Genomic DNA, 23,432 nt, shown 5'->3' on the forward strand with positions numbered 1-23,432 from the left:
TCTCAACACCCTAAAATTATACGGGTGACACATGATTAGATAGGCCTCACGAGTAGTGCCTTAAGCTGATCTATCACTTAATTTCCAAGTTTGACCATCACTCAATTTCACAATGGTGTCCTATGAATACTTGTTATATAACTGTTTAAAGATTACAATATCTATCATTATATTTTACATTGTCTATTAGATGTTTGCTTAAATATTCATATAAATATTTCTACTAATATATATATATATATTTATAAATCTTTAGGGGGGGATCTTATGAGGTTACAATTTTATGAATAAGCATGCAAAGATACTACACATCCTAAACAAAACCAACTAAGTTCGTAACGATATGTCAAGGCCAATGATGTAATTGAAGATATGATCCTGAGTGATGGAGGGAGGGCAAACTGAAGTGTATGAGACAATGGCAAGACAAGGTTTGGACAAAAGGAAAGTTGAGGAAAACTGTTTGAAAAAAGGGATGTTGGAGGATGAGAGACTCAGATGGAGAGACAATTACCATGAGGACGAAGGAAGCAACCCAAATGAATGAGAGTTTAAGAAATTCTGAATCTTATTCATTGACTCCAGCTGATTTAAGAAAGTTTGGAAAAAAAAAACATTTACAAAAATTAAGAGGACAAAACTGAATTTTATATAAAAAAACCCAAAAAATTCTCAATAGAGGCATATCATCCGATAACAATGATTATAAGGGTGTTTTTTTATCGTCTTACCTTTTCTCACCATGGTAATGGCCGTCTTTAATCCAGGGCAACAAACCACCAGCAGCAGCAACTGCGATTGGGCCCTATGGTTCATACTGACACAGGTCACTGTCATGTATGGTTTCCCCAACTCTTTCGCTCACCGAGTTGCTTCTCGGCTTCAGGAAGTCGCCTCATCGTTAGGACAGCAGATCACACTCCTAATCTCTTGTCAACACTTCTCTTGTACCTGTCACTGCATGTACATCGAGAAAATCTATATATTCAGTCGATCACCTATGCATTTGGCAGCAACAGATGGTGCTGAATGACAAAAGTCGCACTTCAAGGAGCTGAAAGATCAAGAACATGTGAAAAAACAATGCAGTAGTTCCCAAAAACATAACATTATATATGTGAAGCACAACAATGTAACAACAACCCCACTTGAGGACCATAAGAAATAGCACATGCGAGGCAATTGGAATTTTCAAATACCAATTTCAGTTCAAGAAATAAATAAATACCACAATCCTGTTATCAGCCTTATATCTTCCCATAGTCCTTTCTCGAACGGGGCATTGGTAAGGTTGTTGTCATTGAATGTCCAACTCTTCGTCCTACAGCGAAGCCAAACCAGTCAGAACACTATGAGATGATGTTCTATGCCCCAACGGGCACAATATAAGTTGAATTTTAGAACCGACCCAAACTTTCTAAAATGACAGGCGACTAAAGGAATGAGGTACCGACATACAAAAGGGGTAACAAAAATGACATCAACAACGGCTGTTTACTAGTCATCTGTAATATCTACATATGTAAACCCCATTTCTAGTAATATTCTTTAAGTGACACCCGAACAAAACAAAACCAGATCGCATTGATATAACATCAACAGGCACATGGGAAGCATATTTCCAGCAACACAGTATTTTTACAAGCTGAGTTGCCCCACATCCCAGCCTGTAAGAATGGTGAGATGAGATTAAAAAATAATACATACAAAGAGTAGATTCTTTCAACAACTTTATCCAATAATAGAAAAAGCACAACCAAATATACAAAGCTCCAGCAATTGCAAGGTCCAGGGGTCTAGGGAGGGCCAATATATGGAGCATAATCCATTTTCTCAACTCGAGCCCTAGTCACCTACGTCACAAAGAACATTCTTATCCAACATCAAGATTCACCCTCTAACTCCTATTACAATTAACACATGTTATTGACTATTTCCCGTGAGAGTTGTTACTCACAAATTTCTCAACCGAGCATACTTCAAAAGTCAAATGTCATATAACTCTCATCTGTTAGTCAAAGACACTGAAAATAGAACATGCTCAACTCTGAGATGAGATGTAGAAGAAAAAAAAAATTCAAGTTTTGAACATCTACAGAACTCAGAGAGCTCAAATGTGTATGTTCTACAAGGTATCATAGATGGGAAAGCACAAGCTGTTATAACAAAATATAACAATTTCAAGCCAAGGAACAGTTTGATACTGACTAATTGCAGCTGCAAAGTTGTCAAAAGGCATCTCATAAGGTAACTAAAAGAAAACCAAAGAAAAGGTTGGTATCTCATCTTTACATAACAGCTATAACATTTCTCCAAATACTACAATGCCCAATTATACTATGATTTCAAGAAGAAGCGTTTACCAGTCATTAAGGAGAAACCTAGTAATCAGAATAAAGTCTGACATTCCATAGAATTGCCCCTTCATGTAGATACCATCATTCCTAAAGCCTTTTCCCATTGGAACAGATTGGCTATGGAACAAAACTTAATAATTTTTTCCAAATATTATTAATGAATTTTCAATTGTTTCCAAGTCCAATAAAACTAATTACAAAATTAGTATCAGGCAAATTTAGGCATACAGAGTGATGGTCAAAGGGCTAGTTGGCAAGAAGAGAAGCTTTGTTTCTAGTGACCGTGGTTTCGAATACCAGTCGAACTGATATGTAACTACCGGTACTTACCGGTCCTTGGTTAAGACTGATACTGGATTAATAGCTTGGTACTAATCATTATTCATTTTTTTATTATTTTATTTTATTGATACTGGATGGTAGGTATCCGTTTACCAGTATTGTTGACCTTGATATAGACTTTACAGCTGAGGATCAAGGACCATGGACTCGAAAGCTTAAGACAATTTTTACCATATAACACATAACAATGTAGCAGAAACTAAGATGCCAAATACTATTTATCAAAAGATGCAGTGTTAAATTAAATATTTACATAATAAAATAATATTGGTGGAGTAGCGAAGGTCAATATTCATGCTCAAAATATTTATGCATCAAGATAATGCAATTTAAAACCCTATAACAACTTCCATAAAAGTGCATGAGATCAAGTTCATTACTCATGTTATTTTCTTTCTATTAGACATGAGTTTCTCTTCTTCTCATTCCACAGTGGACTAAAATTCTAGAAGCATACATGATACACTGGCTTGTTGAGAGGTTTTTCACAGCTTGTGTTAGCAGTAATGCAGTCAACAGATTAAAAATGCCATAGCACAGCCAAAGAATGAGAATCTCCACATTTCATTTGACAACAACAAAGCATGGATTAAGTATGAAAGCCTACCTATCTGATCCAATCTGGCTAGGTTTTGATTGAAAGCAGCTTAAGTTTGGGTTAAACTTTACTCACCTTCCTATGATTTTGTCAATCTGGGTTAGAGCATTGAAAAAACTTTGGTTTAGAGCTTTCATTATGATTGGTTGACCTTACATAATACAATATGTTGGATTGGATAATACTGCTTGATGGATCGTTTCATAGTCTAAAGTGGTTACCCTAGGCATTTAGCTGTTTCTTTGGAGTTTGGATTATCATCATCATCAACCAATGAGCTACAACGTTGCCAGGTATTAAGCCTGTTTACTAGAAAACCTCTTGTATTCATGTTGCATTAGGAAAGTTCAGATCTATGGTTTTGACCAACAAACAAAAAAGCCACTATGAGTAAGTCATTTTCTCTTTGTTCCCTTAATATTAAAATGGACTTTAACTTAAGGCCACACATTCAACCTTAACGCCGTCACTCGACAAGATTTAGGAGAATTAATTTTCTTTTCTATGAAGAATCTCTTGTCCGATATAATGGCCTGTCCAGATATGCAATTGAATATAATAAGTTACCAGTTTAATTGTTTGATTCAACTTACAAAAGCCATAAGGATTAGCAGTTGGTGGAACTAAGTCACATCAACTAATTGAAAGGTTTCCTTTGGCTTTAGCATATTTTCCTACAAATGTAAACTGGACAGAATTAACATAAACTATCATGTTAACAAGTTTTAGTAATTTTTTTCTATGTAGAATTTATTATTTGATAATGATGGCTGGTGCAGAAAAGCAATTGAATCTTGTACAAATGTTCAGTTAACTGACTCAACTTACCAAATGTGACAAACCGATTATTGGTTGATTCAAGTTGGTTAGCATCAACTAGTCTACAGCTATCAAGAAAGTTGTTTCACTCTCACTTTTCGTTAAAAATGGAACTGGCTGGATATTCTTTAATTATATTGCAAATGGCTGTTGATGCTAAGATAACAAATGGACAAAAAGGTAGACCTGTGGATCCATTCTGTTCTCTATATTTGGCAGGTTTGGATCCTATCTAAATTCCAAAGTATTATCCTACAATATATTTACTATTCATAGTAAGTCAGAGTCCTGCTTTAAAAGGTAAAAGGCTCTATTGATTATTTTGCAGAGAAGACAAACTGGTCGTTACAATTCCTATTTTTTGAAGCAACGGAATGCTAGTTTGATCAGGCCTATCAGTCGGTTAGAATTTTTAAGCAAGTATATAGACATGTTTTGGTTGTAGACTATTTTCCCGATTTCTTCAATCTGATTTCTGCCCTTCTGGTTTCTTTCTCTCTATTTTTTTTCCCTAGTCTTATTTTCCCCTTTGCAGCAGATCTACTGCTGTTCAGGATTACACTTTTCAGAATATCTGCCATTTTCTTCCCTGTTGTTTTCTTGTGACAGTTGTATCTTCCCAGCTGTCTTTCCTTGGCAGAAGCACTATCATTCAGGAGAAGTTTAGGTCTACCTTCAATCTGACCAAATTTTGACCACACGTACTCATTTACCTGCCAAGCATTGTGTAGTTGTTGCATTTTATATGGCCCAACCTTAAGAACATTCAACTAAGCTTCTAGCAGATTGCACCCTATATATCATTTGTAAACAAGAACATACACTAAGCAAGAAAACTGTGGTAATCATATCAACTTGATAAAAGAGGATAATAGAAAAGACCAAGTCTGTATGATTACCCCATGGCATACTATTGCTAAACATAGCATTGGTAGATGAGTGAGAATCTGTTCTGTTGTTATTTGAATGCACTGGCTGGCCATATTGATTATATCTTTCACCTTGCATAATATTTGAGTTCACATAATTGTACCGATGAACAGATTGTTGTCCAAAACGGCTTGGGAAGTTTTGCAAGAATTGGGTTGGACGGGCATTTCCAGCACGTACATCATGGGAAGTAGAAGGACTACTCTCAGTAAGCGAATATGCCTGATGAAGACCATCTGTTCTGTAATCAAACAGGAAAACAGAAAAAAAATGAATTGCACAAGGAAAAAATAAAAGAAGCTAGTGGAGTATAAAAAGTTATGATGAGACACACCAACTCATACTAGTCCACCACTTGCAAAAATAAAAGACTAGAGCAGCACACAGGTACAGGATACGGTTGTCACATCCACATGCAAGGATACCAATTAGCCAAATAAATGAAAGGATATGTAGTTTTAGTATCTTAAGATTAACATTTTTCTCTGTCTAAAATATTTTTATCATTAATTTTTTACAAAGTATAACACAAATGACAAAACGACACTACAAACCTAAGATAGATTGATAATTGTCAAACCTACCCTTAAATCCTATTCTATTTTCATCATTTCCAAATTCCAGCCTTCCAGGTTACTAATCTGTACTAGGAAAAGACTCAAATACAGTTTGAGTCACATATCAAATTAGCAATGACACAGAAATGATCTCGTCATTAACTTCTATCACATAGCTTATCAAACCACTGGGTTCAATAAACCGACAATGCTGAGAATATTTTCTGAGTACTTCTTATGTGAAAATTACATCAGACACATTTTTTGCAAACATTGTAATGAGCACCTTCCATCTGCAACACCCATATATCCAAATAAAGAAGATGCCTTGCTAAAGCCAAATGAAAGATAGAGATAGTATTTCAGGAGTGGAAGTGAGATAAGCAAATTGAGCAAGAGGTGATCTCTTGAGGAAAAAAGGAAGAGCAGGCATTTGAATCGGGAAGTATGGGGGCTATTCGTAAATTGATTGTCTTCTTAATTTCATAAATGGGGTTAAATCAAGGGTCAAATCAAGCATAGGTTTCCAACATATTCCATTATACTTAATGACTTCTAACTAAGAGGCAGGGTGTAGTTAGGTTTAAGGGGTGGAACATATTTTCCGATAACATGTGGTTGAAGCCACTATATCATGTGAATGGCGAATTGGATATACCTATTCCATTATACCTCTTGTTGGTTCAAACCTTAATGGTTCAAGCCAGGGGTAGTAGCATAATTTACTCTCACTACTTGTTGAGCTCTAATCGAAGAGGGTATACCAAAGTATCCAAAATATTTCCAGGTTGACTCATTTCTAGCCTCCCTAGATGTTTGTTGAGGGCTTGTTCTTGAATTTATGAATTGTGTAGAAGCGTGGAATGAAATTAAGGCGATTTTTCTGTCTTTAATAAAGCACAAATGAAGGTTACATGTGTAGATGTGCTTCAATGCAAATTTCAATCTCATCAAAACTGTCACAAAACTGGTTGGTTTCTGAGGCAGGAACTCCTTGCCCACCAAGATACAAGAGATTTATTGACCAACAATAACTGGAGGAAACATAAGGAAAACATGGATCAAACAAACGTACTGGAACTAAAACAAGAGGAGACATACAAGAAAAGAGCTGCCTCATAAATCTTCCATCTGATAGCAGCATTTTCCAACCAATAAACATTTTCTTCATAGATTTAGGATTTTAAAATAATTTAAGACAATATGTAACTGACTAGCCAAAATTCAAGTATACTAGTATAAGGCAATGTATACATTAAATCTATGTATTCCACTGCTAGGAACTTCCATCATGAACATGATTTATGTGCATATCTACATGCTCCCCAATAACACATATTTCGATGCAGAGAAGACAGACAGGACCCCCATGCAAATTCTACTAGATAATACCAGTGTGAAAGCGCATGTCAAGTGTGTTTCAATGCAGTAGAGGTGGTGGTGTGCAGCACATGTTGCCTTATAGAAAAAGAGTGGGTGAACTGAGAAGATCACCTAAATCCAATATTAAATTTCACACAATCATCTTTCAAGTTATAATTTCCTTACCTCTAAAAATGCAAATCTACGATTACATGAGGGAAATAGATTCTGTTGCATACCTTTGATTTGATGAGAGAAACTTTGAGCTTGGATTAGCTTGGTTATGACCATGGCCATATCGGCCAATTTTAGTTGGTAGGGTGGAAGCATCTGATGGTTCACCAAGACATACACAACTAGTAAATTCTGAATTTAGGGAGTTGAATTCTGCATTATCCTCTTGCAAAAGAGATTCATCACTGGGAAAGAAAAAGGATATTGAAGTGTGAGCATTTATACAAATAAGGCATAGGCTAACTCGATATGCAACAACATGCCAGGATTTATATACATAAAGCAGATATAAACTCAACAATGGAACAATTTGTTGACACGTTGTTTGTTATAAATATCAAAGGACCTTTAAAATTAATCAAAATAAAAAATGCCATAAAGCTAAACTTATCCAGTAACAGAAAATGGAATCTAATATAATCAAGATCATGAATGATATGATGTATTACAAATTTACTAAAACTATATGAAAATCATCTATCTATAATATGAAACATCTAGAGTTGGTACAGTTAGAAGTTAAAACACGTCTCATGCAAAACTGAAATGATTTTCTTAAAACTCAATAAATGGACAAGAACAATCTTAAAAAATTTTCATATTAAATTGAAACTAGAAGGATAAAAGATTGTTTCCATCAAAAGTAAAATCAATCAATTGTCAAGTGTCACAAACCAAGTGTAGAAGCAAATGAAACACAATGTAAGATAACTATCTAAATTGACATGGACTTGTGGCAGCCTGCTCACAACGTTTCCCCACCTGAATGGACTTGTTGCCCTCCTCTACCTCAACTTTCTTCCAATGATCACTCTTATCTTGTTCAACGTTTTTAACTTTCTGAAATATGGATGACTTTATCTCAAATGGGGAGGGGCAAGAGTCTTGACCTAGATGGTTTTAATGTAGAATTCTTTCAAGTTTTTGGGATGACATGAAGATCAGTATTATTGATGCCTATAATAACTTTCACTCCATCTCTACCATTCCTCATAGTTGGGGTCTAACCTGGTTGGTTTTCATTTCAAAATCCCCCAATGTTGTTCTTATCAGAGACTTTAGACCCATTGCTCATTGTAATGTTCAAAATCCTTACCAAGACTCTAGCCAATAGACTTAAACTTCATATGACCCACCTTATCGACCAAGAGCAATCTGCGTTTATCAAAGAAAGGAACATATAAGATAGCATCTATAAGCTCGTTCACACCATGTCTTGCTCTATAAACAAGCATCCTCACATTCTTCTTAAGCTCGACCTAGAAAAGGCCTTTGACTTCTCTAATTACTAAAGTTATCAACACGAACAAAATCACCCCCTTTTCCCTAAGAGGCACGAAGGTCTCCCATCTTATGTTTGCGGACGACCTTCTTCTTGCATTTAGAGCTAATCATAAATCTTGCTCCATCGTTCTTCAAATTCTAAGAGTTTTTCAAAATCTCACACACTTATGAGTAAATCTTGATAAATCTCACTTTTACAGTTTACTTCGCCAAACACTGTGATCCCTCCTCTAAACATTTAGTCTACAGCTCCCTTGTTATCAAGGAAGGCTCTTGGCCTTTCAAGTACCTTGGACCTATATTTCGTAGGGCAAACTACATAATAGGTTTCAACATTCCCTAGTAGAGAAAGCCTTTAGCAAAATCCAAGGGTGGCATAAAGGGCTTCTATCCCAAGCTGAGAAAATTGTCCTTATGAACTCGGTCAACAACTCCCTTCCAACCCATATTCTTCTAAGTTATTGGGTTTCTGACAAGATATTGACTAGGATCACTAAACAAACTCGAGATTCTTTTGGAACAACTCCTATGATCATAAAAAAATGCACCTTTTAAGTTGGGATAACATGATTCTTCCCAAGAATGAAGGTGGCTTGGACATTAGAGACCTTACCTTATAAAAAAAAGTTACCAAGCGACTTATTCTCATCTTGAATAGAGAAAATGCTATTTGGATTAAAATCTTTCTTTCGAAATACGATAGCTTCCACCCTTAAAATTCAGCTTCTACATCCAATGCCTCTTTCTCTTTCAAATCCATAATAAGAATGACCTCTCATCTGAAAGATGGCTTTTGTAAGCTTATTTCTAATAGCCCTACCACATCAATTTGGGAAGACACCTTGGCTTGACAATATACCTATCGATAAATGGCCAACCTATGTGAGTGTTAGTGAGATTGGTAATTATAACTTAGTTTCCGACATCATCCTTAATTCCCAATGGAATCTATCTATCCTGGAGACTCTTTTTCACCCTCTCCTTATTGCTAGGGTAATGAGCATACACATCCTACTTAATTCCAATGAAGACACTTGGATTTGGTCGTTAACTCCATCTGGAAAAACTATGGTTAGTAGTTCTTATAGACATCCCACGAGAAGTCATCACTCAAATACACCTTGGGCAGGTTGGAATACCATTTGGCATATGACTGTAGCTCCAAAAATCAAGATTTTTATTTGGAAACTATGCTGGAACAGACTCCCAACCTCTAACTACATTTCAAACATCATCCACTGTCAACAAACTGCTCATTACATTTGTCACTTTCATTTGGATTTTGCTAAACATATTCTCTTTGACTTTTCTTTTGCTTGATTTTTTTGGAATTTCCTCCAATCTAAAATCGACTTTTCAGTCCAGTTTCTCCCCTCCTGGTTCTCTAGGGATTGGCTTTCAGAAGGTCACAATTTGGACAAATTTGGACAAAAACATCTTCTTTGCATCATAGCTACCCCTTTATGGTTTCTTTGGTCTAATTGAAACGATTTGAAACATCGCAACCACTCGATCAAGCCTTCAATCCTTTGCCATGAGAGCCCTCAAATCTGTGAACAATTTCTTCAATCGTAACCCATGCATAGGAAGAGCCGTCGAGATTTTTACGAGGACCCCAGGGGCCCCGCAGGTAAGGTATGAGTATTTGAAATTGATGGATCATTTATTTCTCCACCTCTACCTGCAGGTATAGGATATGTAATAGAGAATGTCTCAAATGAATGTCTATTGATGGGAGGTAGCAACTGCATCACCTCAAGCCCAATTATGACAGAGCCTAGCACCAATGAACAGCCTTAAAGCTGCCTCACAGCTCCAGATTTCACTTTATGGATCAAATCTAACTCTCTTGAGGTGGTCAACTTAGCCAAAGGACTCTCCCCACTATCCCTTGGTTTTTGAAGAACTTGTTCTCTGATATCTTCTCCCTGTTAGACAATCTCAGAGTTACAAGCACCACCATCTCTTATCTTCCTAGATCTTTGAATAATGTTAGTCATTCCCTGGCAAATTTTGGCAGATCTCAATCTGCTCCTTTTCTTGGCAGATCTCAATCTGTTAGACGATCTTAGAGTTACAAGCACCACCATCTCTTATCTTCCTAGATCTTTGAAATTTGAATAATGTCATTCATTCCCTGGCAAATTCTTGGCAGATCTCAATCTGCTCCTTTTCTTGGCAGATCTCAATCTGCTCCTTTTGTCTCACACTTTGTAACTAGATCTTAATAATTTAATTAATACAATTCTGCTTGTTTGAAAAAAAAAATTGACATGGTTTGCAGTTCTATATCTAGTACCAACTTCGACTGTAAAAGAAAAAGCATAACACTGGCCCTTCTGGGTATGCAATCATATATTAAGCATTTGAACAAATTGCATTTTAACCAAAAAAAGAAAGGCAAAGTCTTTAACTGAAAAGAGATAACAGTTTCTACAGAAAATATATGCATAGTATGGGTAGGATGCTCTAAAACTTTTGAAGATGAATATTCTATATAACACAATATTAATTTGATTAGTTCTTTTGCCATACCAGCCAGTATCCATGTCATCATAAAAATGTAATCCTCCAAAGGTTCACTGCATTATCTTCTAGTAAAATGTTTACCCATTGACAGATGCAGAGTTTATGACCCAAGGAGGGTCAGAAAAGCAAACACTCAAATTCCACAATGCACTACAAGTTGGCAATACAAAATAGGCATCCAGGCTTCAATTTACCTATAATTGGGGTCCCAGTCTGCAGGATCAGGCAGTGATGAACTGCCTTCTGGTTTATCAGATGGAACTTCCAAGCTGTGTGCACAAACCACACAGGAATTATGCACACTCTGTGCTGGATAACTCTTCTGATTGGCTGAAGTAAGGCTTAGAGACAAGACATTCCCTACACCCATCTGTTGCTTCCAGTTAGAATGACTGGAAGATGAAATCACAGAATGAGCACCATGCACTTGAAACTGAGCATCAGAGTGGATACAACTCATGCCATTAGCACAAAATCCTGGTCCACGCTCAGATGCACTTCCGTAAGGCTGCATGCACATTGTTGGGTAGCCCCAACTTTTATTGTACTGACCAATGGCAGCTGCTTTACCCAACAAGATACCACGACCACTGCCCCTTACAGGAGAAGTTGGACCATACTTTCCAGGAGAAGCAGAAGAAAAATGCATCTGGGAGCTTGGAGGAGTAAATTGTGAGGGACTGGCTCCGAGAGACATTGGTCCCACACCTCCAAAAGGACTAGCACCAAACCCAGTTCCATGAGACAGCTGAGATCTATATCTAGCATCTGGACTAGATCCAAGAAATTGTCCTCCAACTTGTACATGAATGTTGAACCCACATGGACCTGCTGGTGAATTATAGGCATGCATACTGTTAATATCACTGTAGCTTCCGTAACTGCTCCCAAAACCTGTACTATCATTATAGCTACCATCGCTTCCCAAGCTGCCATAGCTACTGCCATAAGACATAGGAACCTTCTGAAAGTGAGGGCTACTGAGTGATAAATAGTTGTTAACAGTTGAAACCTAAAAAGTGAAAAGATTGCAAGCTCAGAGAGGACATTAAATGAACACAAACAGAGTCTCAGTAAATGACAGAAAGGTTCCATGATGACCTGAGGAGAAAGACCAGCAGCTAGCCAATGACCACCGCCTGGATTGTGATCCACCGTTACAGTATGAATGACAGGCTAAATTTTGAAGAAGAAAATATTTTAGGCTGAATATCTGCCAAATAATTCCAGTATATATCTCACATTGAATCTATTAGGTTAGAGAAGCTAGATTCAATGTAAATAAGTGAAGATCCTGAAAAGTTTATTAATACAACTTTACTACACAAACAAGACAGTATGATCACCGGCGGATGCATGACTTACACAAAAGAATTCAATGTAGCTATCAATTTACAGTTTACACAATACACTTGATAAAGCATTGGTAAACTAGGTGGGTTTAGTTAAGCATGCAGGGATTTTGACCAACATAAAAATCATGAGGTTATAAAAGACTTAAACTTACAATTCTTGGAGTCTCAGGGGAAGGTTGATAAGGACATCTGAATGGTTCTCCAGTAACAAATGGATGACCTGAAGCCTGAGGATGAGCGTTCAATATACATATTGCTTAAAGTTTGTGTAGACAATTCAAGTCCATAAGCTACTATCAACAACAATAACAAACTAAATTTAGATAAACAACCTGTAAAGGTGACCATCGTTTTCCTGGATCAAACTCGACAAGGCCCCTCAAGAAATCAACCAAGGCCAAGCGGGTCAAACTTTCTGCAACATGATTATCTAATTTAGAAATAAGAAGCTAATACTACTTAACATCAACAAAAGTCATGTACAAGCTAATAGTTTCTGCTACATAACAGAAACATCAAACCTTTTGAGATTTCTTCCTCTGGCAAATTCTTTCTGTAAGGATAGTTGGCAATGATATCTTCCAGCTTTACATGATTAAAGTAGTTTTTCCCTATTGAAGGTCTTTTTGACTCTCTCTTTAGAAATATCAGGAGACAAAAGGAAAGCATAAGACTAAAAAGAAATGCAGAAAATATTGTTTATCACAAAATTGCCATAACTCACTGCTACATATTCATCCTCAGTTAGAACTTGGTAGGCACTAGTAAGTTCCTTGGACGTCTCAACATTCTCCAAACGATAAATACTTCCAACATGCTTAAAAAACTTGATAGTATTTTTTGAATCCCTAAGCAAATTATCAGGTGGTTGCCCGCTGCAGAATATAGCAAAGTACCAAATGCACCATTAGCAACTTGAAATAACTTCAGCTGTTAGCCAAAATAATTATTCAAAAAAAAGTCTGACACCAAGCAGCCAAACCTTTTAACAAACCCATTTCATTCAGGAAATCAAATAATCAACTGATTAGATGTTCCCTAACTATATCATTCCTCAACAAACTTTTATTTCCAAAGATTTCCTATAGCGTCCTATTTACTACAAGCATCGCGTACATTAGATTTAGATTTACTATAACTCGTACAATAACACAGCTCCCATCTATCATCACAATTATGCACAAATTCACAATAAACAACAAAAAAAGCTACAAAGTTATTCTTACCAGTGAGAAAATGTATTACAGAGAGTCCTACTGCTTAGCTATTAGATACTGAGCAATGCAAAGCACACCACCTACCCTAGTATCTGTATCATCCGCTTGAGAAGATCATACTCTGAGGCTCCAGGAAATAAAGGCAACCCTAGAAATAATTCAGCAACAATACATCCGAGTGACCACATATCAATTGAAGATGTGTATCTGAGAGAAATGTTAAGCAAGATATCTTTTTACACAATGATTATAAGCAATCAACCAAAGACTGTATTGAAGAAAAGCTTGACTGAACAAAGAATTTGCCAAGTGGAATTATACTGCCAATCATATCATGAATATTTTATGAAAGAAACAAATTCCATAATCTGATACTAGCACTTAAAGCAGCAAATTGAGATCTGCGCTACAACACGAAAGGCAAAAATGCATATTGAAATGCAAGAAAAAATGTTTTATCAAAAAAAGAAAGAATGGTAACAAAATGAAAATATAATATGGCAGCAAGGATACGGATAACCAAGTACAACTTCTGGAGATCTGTAATAACGGCTCTGTAACACATAGTGACAAGACTTACATGATAAGGACACAAAGAAAACCTTTTATAACACTATCATGAGAAAGTACTAGGACCTGAATGTACGAGTACACCGTCCGACCCTCCATACAAGCTGATCCAAAATCAATAACTTTTATTTCTGTTGGCTTCACACTGTGGAATCCAAAACCAAAAATCAAAGTTCAGCAAACAAATAAAAACAAAAATTTCAGCACTGGAGTTACAGTTAGAACCTCGCCTTGTAGATATTAGTATGTTTTCTGGCTTCATATCACAATGTATTATACCAGCATCTTTCATGACAATCAATGCATGCAAAATCTAATAAAATTGACATTAAAAAGATATCATGGATCAGAAATTAAAAATTAATATTATAAACCAAAGTTGGAAAGGTCTGTACGCTTAACTCAGACACATCTCACCTGTTTTGAGAACATCTGCACAATGCTCAATGAAAAACCTTTGAAGTGGTTCATTTTAATTAGCTCATACCTGCAAAGCCAATAAGTTTTAGCACCAGCATATATCAGAGTTGTACAAATAGAAAAGTCATTTATCATTAACACCAAAATTTGTTTGATGCACAGAGAAACCAGAGAGAGACAGCTTACAGGTTAGAGCCAAGCATTTCAAATGATATGCACAAGTGTCGCTGAAATACAAAATAATCAAGGATACGAACAATGTGATGTTTAGCATCAGGATCAAACTTCTGATTCAACTGCAAAGAGAAAATTACAGAGAACCATATTTATCATAATTTTCTGTGCACAAACTCAATTTGCAATATTAACTGCCCCGAATATCATTTACCATGTGCAGAATAGAGACCTCAACAACTGCCTGCCGATAATAAGCAGGCTGATTCTTAATTATCTTCACAGCAACATAACAGTTAGTCTCCAAATCCCAGCATTTGGCAACCTGTCCAAAGGTCCCTTGGCCAAGGATATCTTTGACAGTGTACCTAGAATCCAATAAGAAAAATATAATTAAGTTTATGACAACTACATTTGATAATAAATTGTTACCATTTTCTCTAATGGTACAGATAAAGAGAAAGGCTGATCAAAGGCACAACTAATCCCAAGGCAAAGCGGAAACTGAGATTACTCAACAGTCAAGATATCAACCAGATAATTTATTAAAATAAGCACTGACAGGGTTGAAAAATAGTAACAGAAATTCAGCTCTGTGAATGCTGTTGGCTGCTTGTCTGAAAAGAATCCATATTCTGATTACCCTTGGGTTCCTTCATACATCATGCATTACTTATAAATCAACAAATCATATTGAAGATCTTAATTGCAAAATGTTTTGCTCTCTACAATGTCAAACTCCAAGAGCCATTTAATAAAAGACAAACTTTCAGCTAGAGTTGCATAAACTACAGTCCATCCTGAGCAATGTGCATTGCTCCCCAAACAGTGAAACGTCATCATGTTCTGAAAGAAATTTTCTCAATAACTTTTAGACCAATTACTCCCCTACACAAGTTTGTTTCGTACAAAAAAAAAGGCTCTTATTTTTTTTCACCTGCTTCAAGATGGACTATGACATCAACCACTCACCTACAAGTGATTTACTATATGAATTTTCAAAGTCAAAACAGGATGCTGGCGTCCTCTTTTTCACTGTAAAAAAAATCTATTATTAAGTTTCCTGAATCATTAGAACTACAAGACCTACCTGCTGAAACTCAAAAACATAATGAAAGTTGTTCAGCCTTTTACTACCAGAGGAACACAAATGTATTAGCAATTATAAGTGTGTATCAAGAACCAGAACTTTAATCAATAAAAGGTAACAACCTAGAATATGATATACCTACGAAGCATAATTTTATGTAGGGTATAGTATGCAACTAACACAAAAGATTATTACTTATAGTGGAGCCAAACCTTCGCTTTCTTTCTAAATTGACCAACTCTAAATTCACATGCAAGATGAGATCTGAATTTGCATTATCATAGCCATCATTCAGCACCCCAATTGATGGATTCGTTAGGAAGCGCTTTGGATTCAATGCCTCTGAATATTTAAATGAGGGATTACAAATTTGGTAAGTTTCAACTATGCCTTTGGTCAGTCTTGCCACCAGCTGCATGAGCAATTTTTTTATCAGCACTTGATACATCCACAGTGGAAGAAAAGAATCACAAGCTGACAGCATACACTAACATCATTGTATAAGTCACAAAAGTACAAAAAATCAGTGTGTGAAACCACAGGATGAGAAATTACATTTAACTGCAACAGAAAATTGCATCTGTCCATGAAATCGCTAATCGTAAAATGCCCTTGCATCAGAAAAAAATAAAGGCATAACAAAGAAAATTTTTGACACATTCAGGAAAGTGAATGCAATGATAACAGTATAGACATTCAGAAAGAACAGCAGCAGTTACAGAGCTACCTTATATTTACCTATATAACAGGACACTGCATGCCACAATCCATAGTGCAGTGCATAGTCTGAAGACACTGGCAAGTATGTAGTACATGGTTGTACTATGTCTTGTGTGGTTGTGCCATAGTAAAAAAATCAATGGCATTCACATTGGAGGTACAGCACAGTGTGGCATAGGTAGCGTGTACCGTGGTATGCACTATGCTGGCAACAAACCTCAAGGTTCATGGCAAGCAGCACCTCATTTCTTGCAAATTATAATTATCTAACAAAAATCACCTTATAGATAATTGCCAAGTACATGCCCTGATGTTCAACACAATATAATTGTCATCAAACCACTTCAATAAAACAGTGTTGACTATATGGAAATATCGATTGAAAAGCAAAATTGCATGATTGGCTTCAAGCCTAATGTCAATCCTTCAGAATTAGTTCTCAAGCCTAAAGGATGAATATGGATGGTGCACACAGACATAATACGATGGAGTATGCTGACATGACAAATCCTTCAAAATGTAAGATATGACATGGGATGAACATGATACATGTATAATTTCATATATTATTCTAAATTTATACTTTGTGTAGTATAAGAAATTTAAAATTGTCATATGTGAAATAAAATTTGTCAAAACTCTTAAAACATAAATATTTTCTCATTATATGTCCATTAAAAATCCAAATTATATACATATTGTGAACTTCTGATGCAACCTAAACCCATACAAGAATGACTTAATTGTCCAGTGTCCTAAATATGATATGTAATATAATAAATAAGAGCTTCTGGTGCTCTTGAACTGGGCACATGTTGGAAAACCCAGAGGGAATTCTAAAGGGTCCTGTGCTTCACAAGTTCCAGCCAAGATTATCAATAGATATCTTAAAGGTGCCACATAACAACCTATTTATCATATTTTAGAAAGAAATTTACCATTTTTGCTTCTAGGTTGAACCTGACTTCCTAATTTTGTTTGTTTTGACCCTATTATGAAAATAAGGATACAATCCAAATAAGTCAAGTTGCTATGAGATTCACTCACAGTCTCTTCACCAAAATGCATAGACTCCTATCTAGGTGGAAGGCATGGTCTAGTTCATTGACTAGCCCTAAACTGCTGGCTGCCGACAGCCAAATTGATGTCCATAACCAAAATCTTGAGCAGCGATTTAAAAAGGCGCTCGGGCGCTCTCCTAAGCACTCGGGCGAGGCGAGGCGAGGCCCGAGCGCCTCGCTAATCTCCCAAGCGGCGCGCTTCAAACAGGCGCCGCCTGGGCGCTCGCCCGAGCCCAGGCGCTGGGCGCTCGCCCGAGCCCAGGCGCTGGGCGCTTCGGGTGAGCGCCTGGGTTAACTAAGGCGACCGAACCAAGATTTTAGGTCTGGTTCGGTCCTGGTTCGATCTATGATGGTTAGTTGGTTCAATCGAACCAACTAAAACTGATATAAGTAACAAACGAACCCTAACCCTCGCCGCTGCCGATCCCGATCCCGCTGCTCGCCGCTCGCCGCTATCGTTGCTCGCAAACGCTGCCGCTGTCGCCGCTCGCAAACGCTGTCGCTGTCGCTGCTTGTCGCTCCTGCTCCCGCTCCCGCTCCTGCTCCCGCTGTCGCTGCTCCCAAACGTTGCCACTGTCGCCGCTCGTGCCTCTCATTGCTCGCCACTCCTGCTCCTGCTCCCGCTCCCGCTGCTCGCAAACGCTGCCGCTGTCGCCGCTCGCACCTCCCGATACTCGCCGCTCCCGCTCCCACTCCCGCTGTCGCCGCTTCCTCTTTTCTCAGTCAACAGGCTCAGCACCCCTTTACACTTCCTTTTAACAATATACGTATACTGTATACTGTTATATATTAATATTATTAAGTTTATTTGAAATGATTAATTTTCAATATTGTTAATAGATTAATAATATATTATTTTTAATTTAATATTATTAATATTATTAATTATATTATATATTTTTATATTTTTTATATTATTTTATTAATTATATTATATATTTTTATATTTTAGCGCCTCACTTCGCTCGGGCGAGCGCCTAGCGCCTCGGGCGTATTTGGACCTTGGTGCCTTTTGGCGCCTAGCGCTTTTTAAATCACTGATCTTGAGGCAGGTGTCCAACAGCCAGCGACCAGCAAACAAATATTAAGGTACGTTATCCACCCCCCTTCTTCCTTTCTCTGCTTCTTTTCTCTTCGTTCCTTATTTCCCTTCATTGCCTGCCTCTTTTTGTTCCTTTCTATTAAGGTTTCATTTTTCTGTTTCTTAAAGACTGATCTGTCCCTTAATTGTTCCTATTCACAAATTGATTAGCTAAAATATTGGTGCCTCTACAAAGATAAGACTGCGCTATTCTAGGATCTCTTTACAAAGCACTTTGGGGTCCTTAACTGGATGCCTAAGTTCAATACAATCATCAAGGCAGTCATGTTTGTTTGCACTTTGCACCATGGGAAAGATATACCTCTCTTAGAGTCTCTTTTGAATTAAAGAGAAACTTAAAAGCATCACTTACCACAACCTGAGAGGCCCAACATAAATATGCATTAGATTACGTTAAAGATTTCTTCCAAAACATGGCTGTTACATGCCATAACAAAAGATAGATAATTAATAAGGTTAGTATTTGACAATAGATAGTTAAATCTTACTAAACTAGCAATGGCACATGTATGAAAATGTCAGAAAGCTTCCAGCATGGAAGACTTACTATAAAGATTGGAGAAATAAGCGTTATGATTACAAAGAAACAAGAAATTGTATTTATATTGGCATTCCTTGGGTCCGTCAGGTTTTTCCTTTGTCGCAGATCATGCTTGCCATGTGCTAATATTCAGCGTGGCATGTTAACAACAGCATCTTGTTCAGCTTAATTGGATATGATCATGACACCATTGTTGTACTGGAGAAATGGTAGGATCATAACAATTAAAGGCTTCAAAGCCATATATTAGTTAGAATAACAATAAAACTTGGCTTGATTATGCTGCAAATACGTAAATCACTATGCCTAAAGTACAGAGTTCGTGCTTTATGGCACAGAAATTTTTCAAAGATTCTTCCAACAAATGTAGATACACTTCAGATTTCTCCCACATAGTGTAACATTAGTTAGTCTCTTTCCATGGCGAATCTTTTGAGACATATACCTTGTCAGTTGATGTAACCATTATATGCATTTATTTTGTGAAACCTGACATTATTCATCCAGAAATAAGAACTTCAAGGACCAATCTAAATTGTGGTAACAAACTATTTCATTGATTATTCAGTGAAAGGCACAACATCAAGCTGAACCATTTCTCAATGACGTAGAATATCTAGCCCTTATATCAAATATTAAGACATCGACTTCAGCTTCTGTTTTCATATAGGAGAAATCTTTCATCCTTCTTTTCTTAATCAGATGCAAATTACCAATACTGAAAGAAAGCTTCATTTGGTATTTTTGGTTAAATAAATGAAAAAAAAACTCTTTAGATGTTTTAGGGGTCGTGGTAAAATTAAAAAGGGTTATGACGAATGGGAAGTACAGGTTTCTTGACGATCACCCGAAGGGGAGCGATGGCGCTGCTGGATTCTGGTGCGTTGACCGTGGAAGGCGAAAAAGAAACATATGACCGGAAAGCTCTTCCTAGGGGATTCCATGACGAGGTAGAAACGGGAAGCTCATCACGAGATCCATCCACCACAACATTGCTGGCATCAACGTCCGCCATATCCCCCGACCGATCAGCCCCACCACACCACCACCATCAGCGGCACCACCGGCCTAAATTTACCAAGCGGAAGCGCCGCCGAGATCTTGGATCAGGTCAGCTATTCCGCAAGTCGAGATCACCGGGCGGCGAATCCCTCCGGATGATTCCAGCCCCATCATCTCAATTCCGACGAAGCATCGAGAGGGGGGAGGAGTCGCCGCCAATGACCGGATCGGGAGCTCAAAGGCAAGCAGAAATTTTTCGGAGCGGAGCCTGAGTTAAGAACAAGGAGGAAGAGAAGGTCGTAGAGAGGCGGAATCGGCGAGGGTTAAGATTGCTATGACGATAATGATTAAAAGATAGGAGAGGGGTGGCGAATAGCAACGGGATGGGAGACAGGAGCGGAGGAAGTGAAGAGAGAAGGTCCAAATCCTCCGAGGGATGAAACACGACTGAATTTGGTAAATATTTTTCTTTCTTTCTTTTTCTTTTTTTTCTCCTCTTAAAATAAGATAAAACGAAATTACTTTTCTCTCTTCCGTCGATAGCTTTCCAGCCCAAATGGCCATAATTTTATATATTATGAGGATTATTATTATTATTATTATTATTATTATTATTATTATTATTATTATTATATCAATTATCGTGGATGAATTTGCCATGTTAGCGCTCGACCGCCACCGACGGACCATCCGTCCCATGTATTACTTTAAATTTAATGATTTTAACATTCAAATCTAAATTTAATGATTTTAACACACACATATATATATATATATATATATATATATATATATATATATATATATATATATATATATATATTATCATGATGTGTAAATTGTATAAGAGGCGTGGTATCGAGATAATAAAGTAAGTACTTGATTCTATGAACAATTATCTATTTTGGAACATCGGATAGATCGGGTTCAATCTCTGTCCTTCGCCCATAAAATGTCGTTAGTTAGCGACTTATTGCCGTTGTCGCGGGTGTTCGATGGAGATCCTGAGACAAGCCTTTATTCGAGGGCATGCGAGCGCTAGGTCCCACATATATGCATTGGTAAAGATAAGTTGATCGTCATGTGCACCCATGTGTGGTGGCTCATGAGCAACCACATTTAGATTTGCATCAACCATCAGTAGCTTAAGTAATCGTTTGAATGAAATATAGTCTTCCGATGAAACTATTAGGATCGAGTCGACACAAAGAAGAGGGGGGGGTGAATTAGTGCAGTGGATAAAATTACGTCGGTTCTGTAAGATATTCGTTCGATTACAACTAATTTTGGAAAGATGTTAACTTGAAATACGTTAGTAAGAGTGTGCAGCTAAAGTAATAAGAAAGTATGGCAGTTTGCAATAAATGTAAATTGCAAAGAAAAAATGTAAACCAGATTTTATAGTGGTTCGATCGTCGTGACTTACATCCAATGCTGGTTCCTCTTCTGTCGAGGCCATCGGTATCCACTAATGATCTTCCTTCAATGGGCGAAGATTAATGATCATTTTACACTCTTTCTCCTTTTCACGGGTTTAGGAGACAACCCTTACAAGCCTCTCTTTCTTAGACCTCACTTCTCCATTTAGACAAACTTCTAAATACTAGGAAGAAATGATCCTAAAACCTAAGAGAGTTTCATAATTTTTTTCTCAAGCATTTTTCCTTTTTTTTCAACTCAATTTCATGCTTAAATCTTGCTACTCCATGTAGGAATAGCTAGGGTATTTATAGACCCAAAATGGCTTTAAAATTAGAGCAAAAAAAGGTCTCATCTTAAGTTTCATAGGTCCTGGCAGTACCATCGCTTGCAACACTGACATTGGGTGATACCACCTGTTAGGATCAAAAGCGACACTAAGAGGGGGGGGGGGGTGTGAATTAGTGCAGCGGAAAAATTAGATCGATTCGAGAAACTTTTGCACGATAAAAATTAGTTTCGACTTAAATTATTTGTTTCACTTTGAATAAGTAGAGAAGAAAAGGTTAGCTAGTTTGCAATGTAATAAAGTTGAATGCAGTAAAGAGAATTTGCAGTAAGGAAAGAATACACCAGAATTTATAGTGGTTCGGTCGTTGTGACCTATATCCACTTCTGATTTCTCCTTCGTCAAGGTCACCGACATTCACTAATGGTCCTCCTTCAATAGGCAAAGACCAACCAACTCTTTACAGTGTTTTCTCCTTTACACGGGTTTAGAAGATAACTCTTATAAGCCTCACACCTCTCTTGGATGATCTCAACAATTAAAAAGGGAGTAGAAGGACTCTTGCACTTTTACAACACTTTAACACCCTAAGAATTCAAGATTATGTTAACACTTTCGTGCCCTATCATGTAGAAAAGAGCGGGATATTTATAGGCCCCAATGACTTTAAAATTGGAGCCAAAAAATGTCACATCCTTAGATTTCGGGGTACTAACGGTACCACCGTCATTATTGGGTGGTACTACCACTTGCAGTTTGACACTGAGCGATACCACCACCTAGTCTAGGCAGTATGATCGCCTGATAGAGCTCGGAGACCGAGCTCTGGCGGTACCACCGCCTAACAGGGGCGGTACCATTGCTGGTAGCATTAACTACCGGCAATACCATGGCCCAAACCACCTGGGAGACTAGGTCACTAGGTGGTGCCACCGTCGGCCGTGGTTTCAGGTGCTGAATAGGCTGTTCAATCCGGCTCAATTCAACCCTGTTAAGGGCTAAGTTGGCCCCTAATTTAGTTAGTGAGATTATCTCCCGATCCTAACTCAACTAATGTTCTAACTACGATTAAGGCAAGCAATTAGTCAGGTATGTCGATTTTTCTTTCGGCGAACCTCCGGCGAACTTCTTGGCGAGTCTTCCGTGTGAGCTTCCGACGAACTCCTGATGAACTCTCAGCGATCTTCCAACGAACTCTCAGCGATCTCCCGATGAGCTCTCGACGATCTTCCTATATGCTTCCGATGAACTCCTGATGAACTCTCGGCTATCTTTAGATGAACTCTCGGCGAGCTCCCAACACACTTCCGGTACATCGTCTGAATTTTTGACTTCGGCCCATCATCTACTTTATGCCTTACCGCTATCGTAGTTAATCTTGCATACTTATCTCAACACATAGATTAGGTCAAACAATTTATCAATTGATTTTATCATCAAAATCCGAGATTCAACAATCT

General features: G+C 37.4%; 1 protein-coding gene across 6 annotated transcripts; it reads right to left on the reverse strand.

Moving 5' to 3' along the window:
* Positions 1-632: 632 nt before the first annotated feature.
* LOC103994562 (dual specificity protein kinase YAK1 homolog) lies at positions 633-20,694 on the reverse strand. 6 transcript variants are annotated; one of them, XM_065121157.1, is made up of 19 exons: positions 20,110-20,694; positions 16,051-16,250; positions 14,963-15,116; positions 14,761-14,870; positions 14,572-14,641; positions 14,385-14,467; positions 14,221-14,299; positions 14,098-14,138; positions 13,669-13,791; positions 13,092-13,242; positions 12,889-13,003; positions 12,700-12,782; positions 12,520-12,594; positions 12,114-12,188; positions 11,207-12,024; positions 7,205-7,384; positions 5,016-5,287; positions 1,229-1,321; positions 633-957 (listed from the first exon to the last, which is right to left on the reverse strand). In XM_065121157.1, exons 1-18 carry the CDS (start codon positions 20,275-20,277, stop codon positions 1,248-1,250), a joined length of 2,871 nt encoding a protein of 956 aa, XP_064977229.1. In that variant the 5' UTR covers positions 20,278-20,694; the 3' UTR covers positions 633-957; positions 1,229-1,247. The 6 variants fall into 6 exon arrangements, with proteins under 6 accessions (XP_064977229.1, XP_009413200.2, XP_009413204.2 ...); XM_009414925.3 differs by having other exon boundaries at positions 20,092-20,693; XM_009414929.3 differs by having other exon boundaries at positions 633-978; positions 20,092-20,693.
* Between the last annotated feature and the right edge of the window lie 2,738 nt (positions 20,695-23,432).

The sequence above is a fragment of the Musa acuminata genome, chromosome BXJ2-8 (assembly GCF_036884655.1).
Source record: "Musa acuminata AAA Group cultivar baxijiao chromosome BXJ2-8, Cavendish_Baxijiao_AAA, whole genome shotgun sequence".
In the NCBI taxonomy this organism is placed as follows: Eukaryota; Viridiplantae; Streptophyta; class Magnoliopsida; order Zingiberales; family Musaceae; genus Musa; species Musa acuminata.

Excerpts from the sequence above, each read along its gene's own strand:
- LOC103994562 (XM_009414925.3), bottom strand. The coding sequence starts at position 20,277 with ATGGCGGACGTTGATGCCAGCAATGTTGTGGTGGATGGATCTCGTGAT. Across the intron at positions 16,251-20,091 it reads GGGTGATCGTCAAGAAACCT|CTGGTGGCAAGACTGACCAA; the intron begins GTACTTCCCATT and ends TTGCTCATGCAG. Across the intron at positions 14,871-14,962 it reads AGGTCTCTATTCTGCACATG|TTGAATCAGAAGTTTGATCC; the intron begins GTAAATGATATT and ends TTCTCTTTGCAG.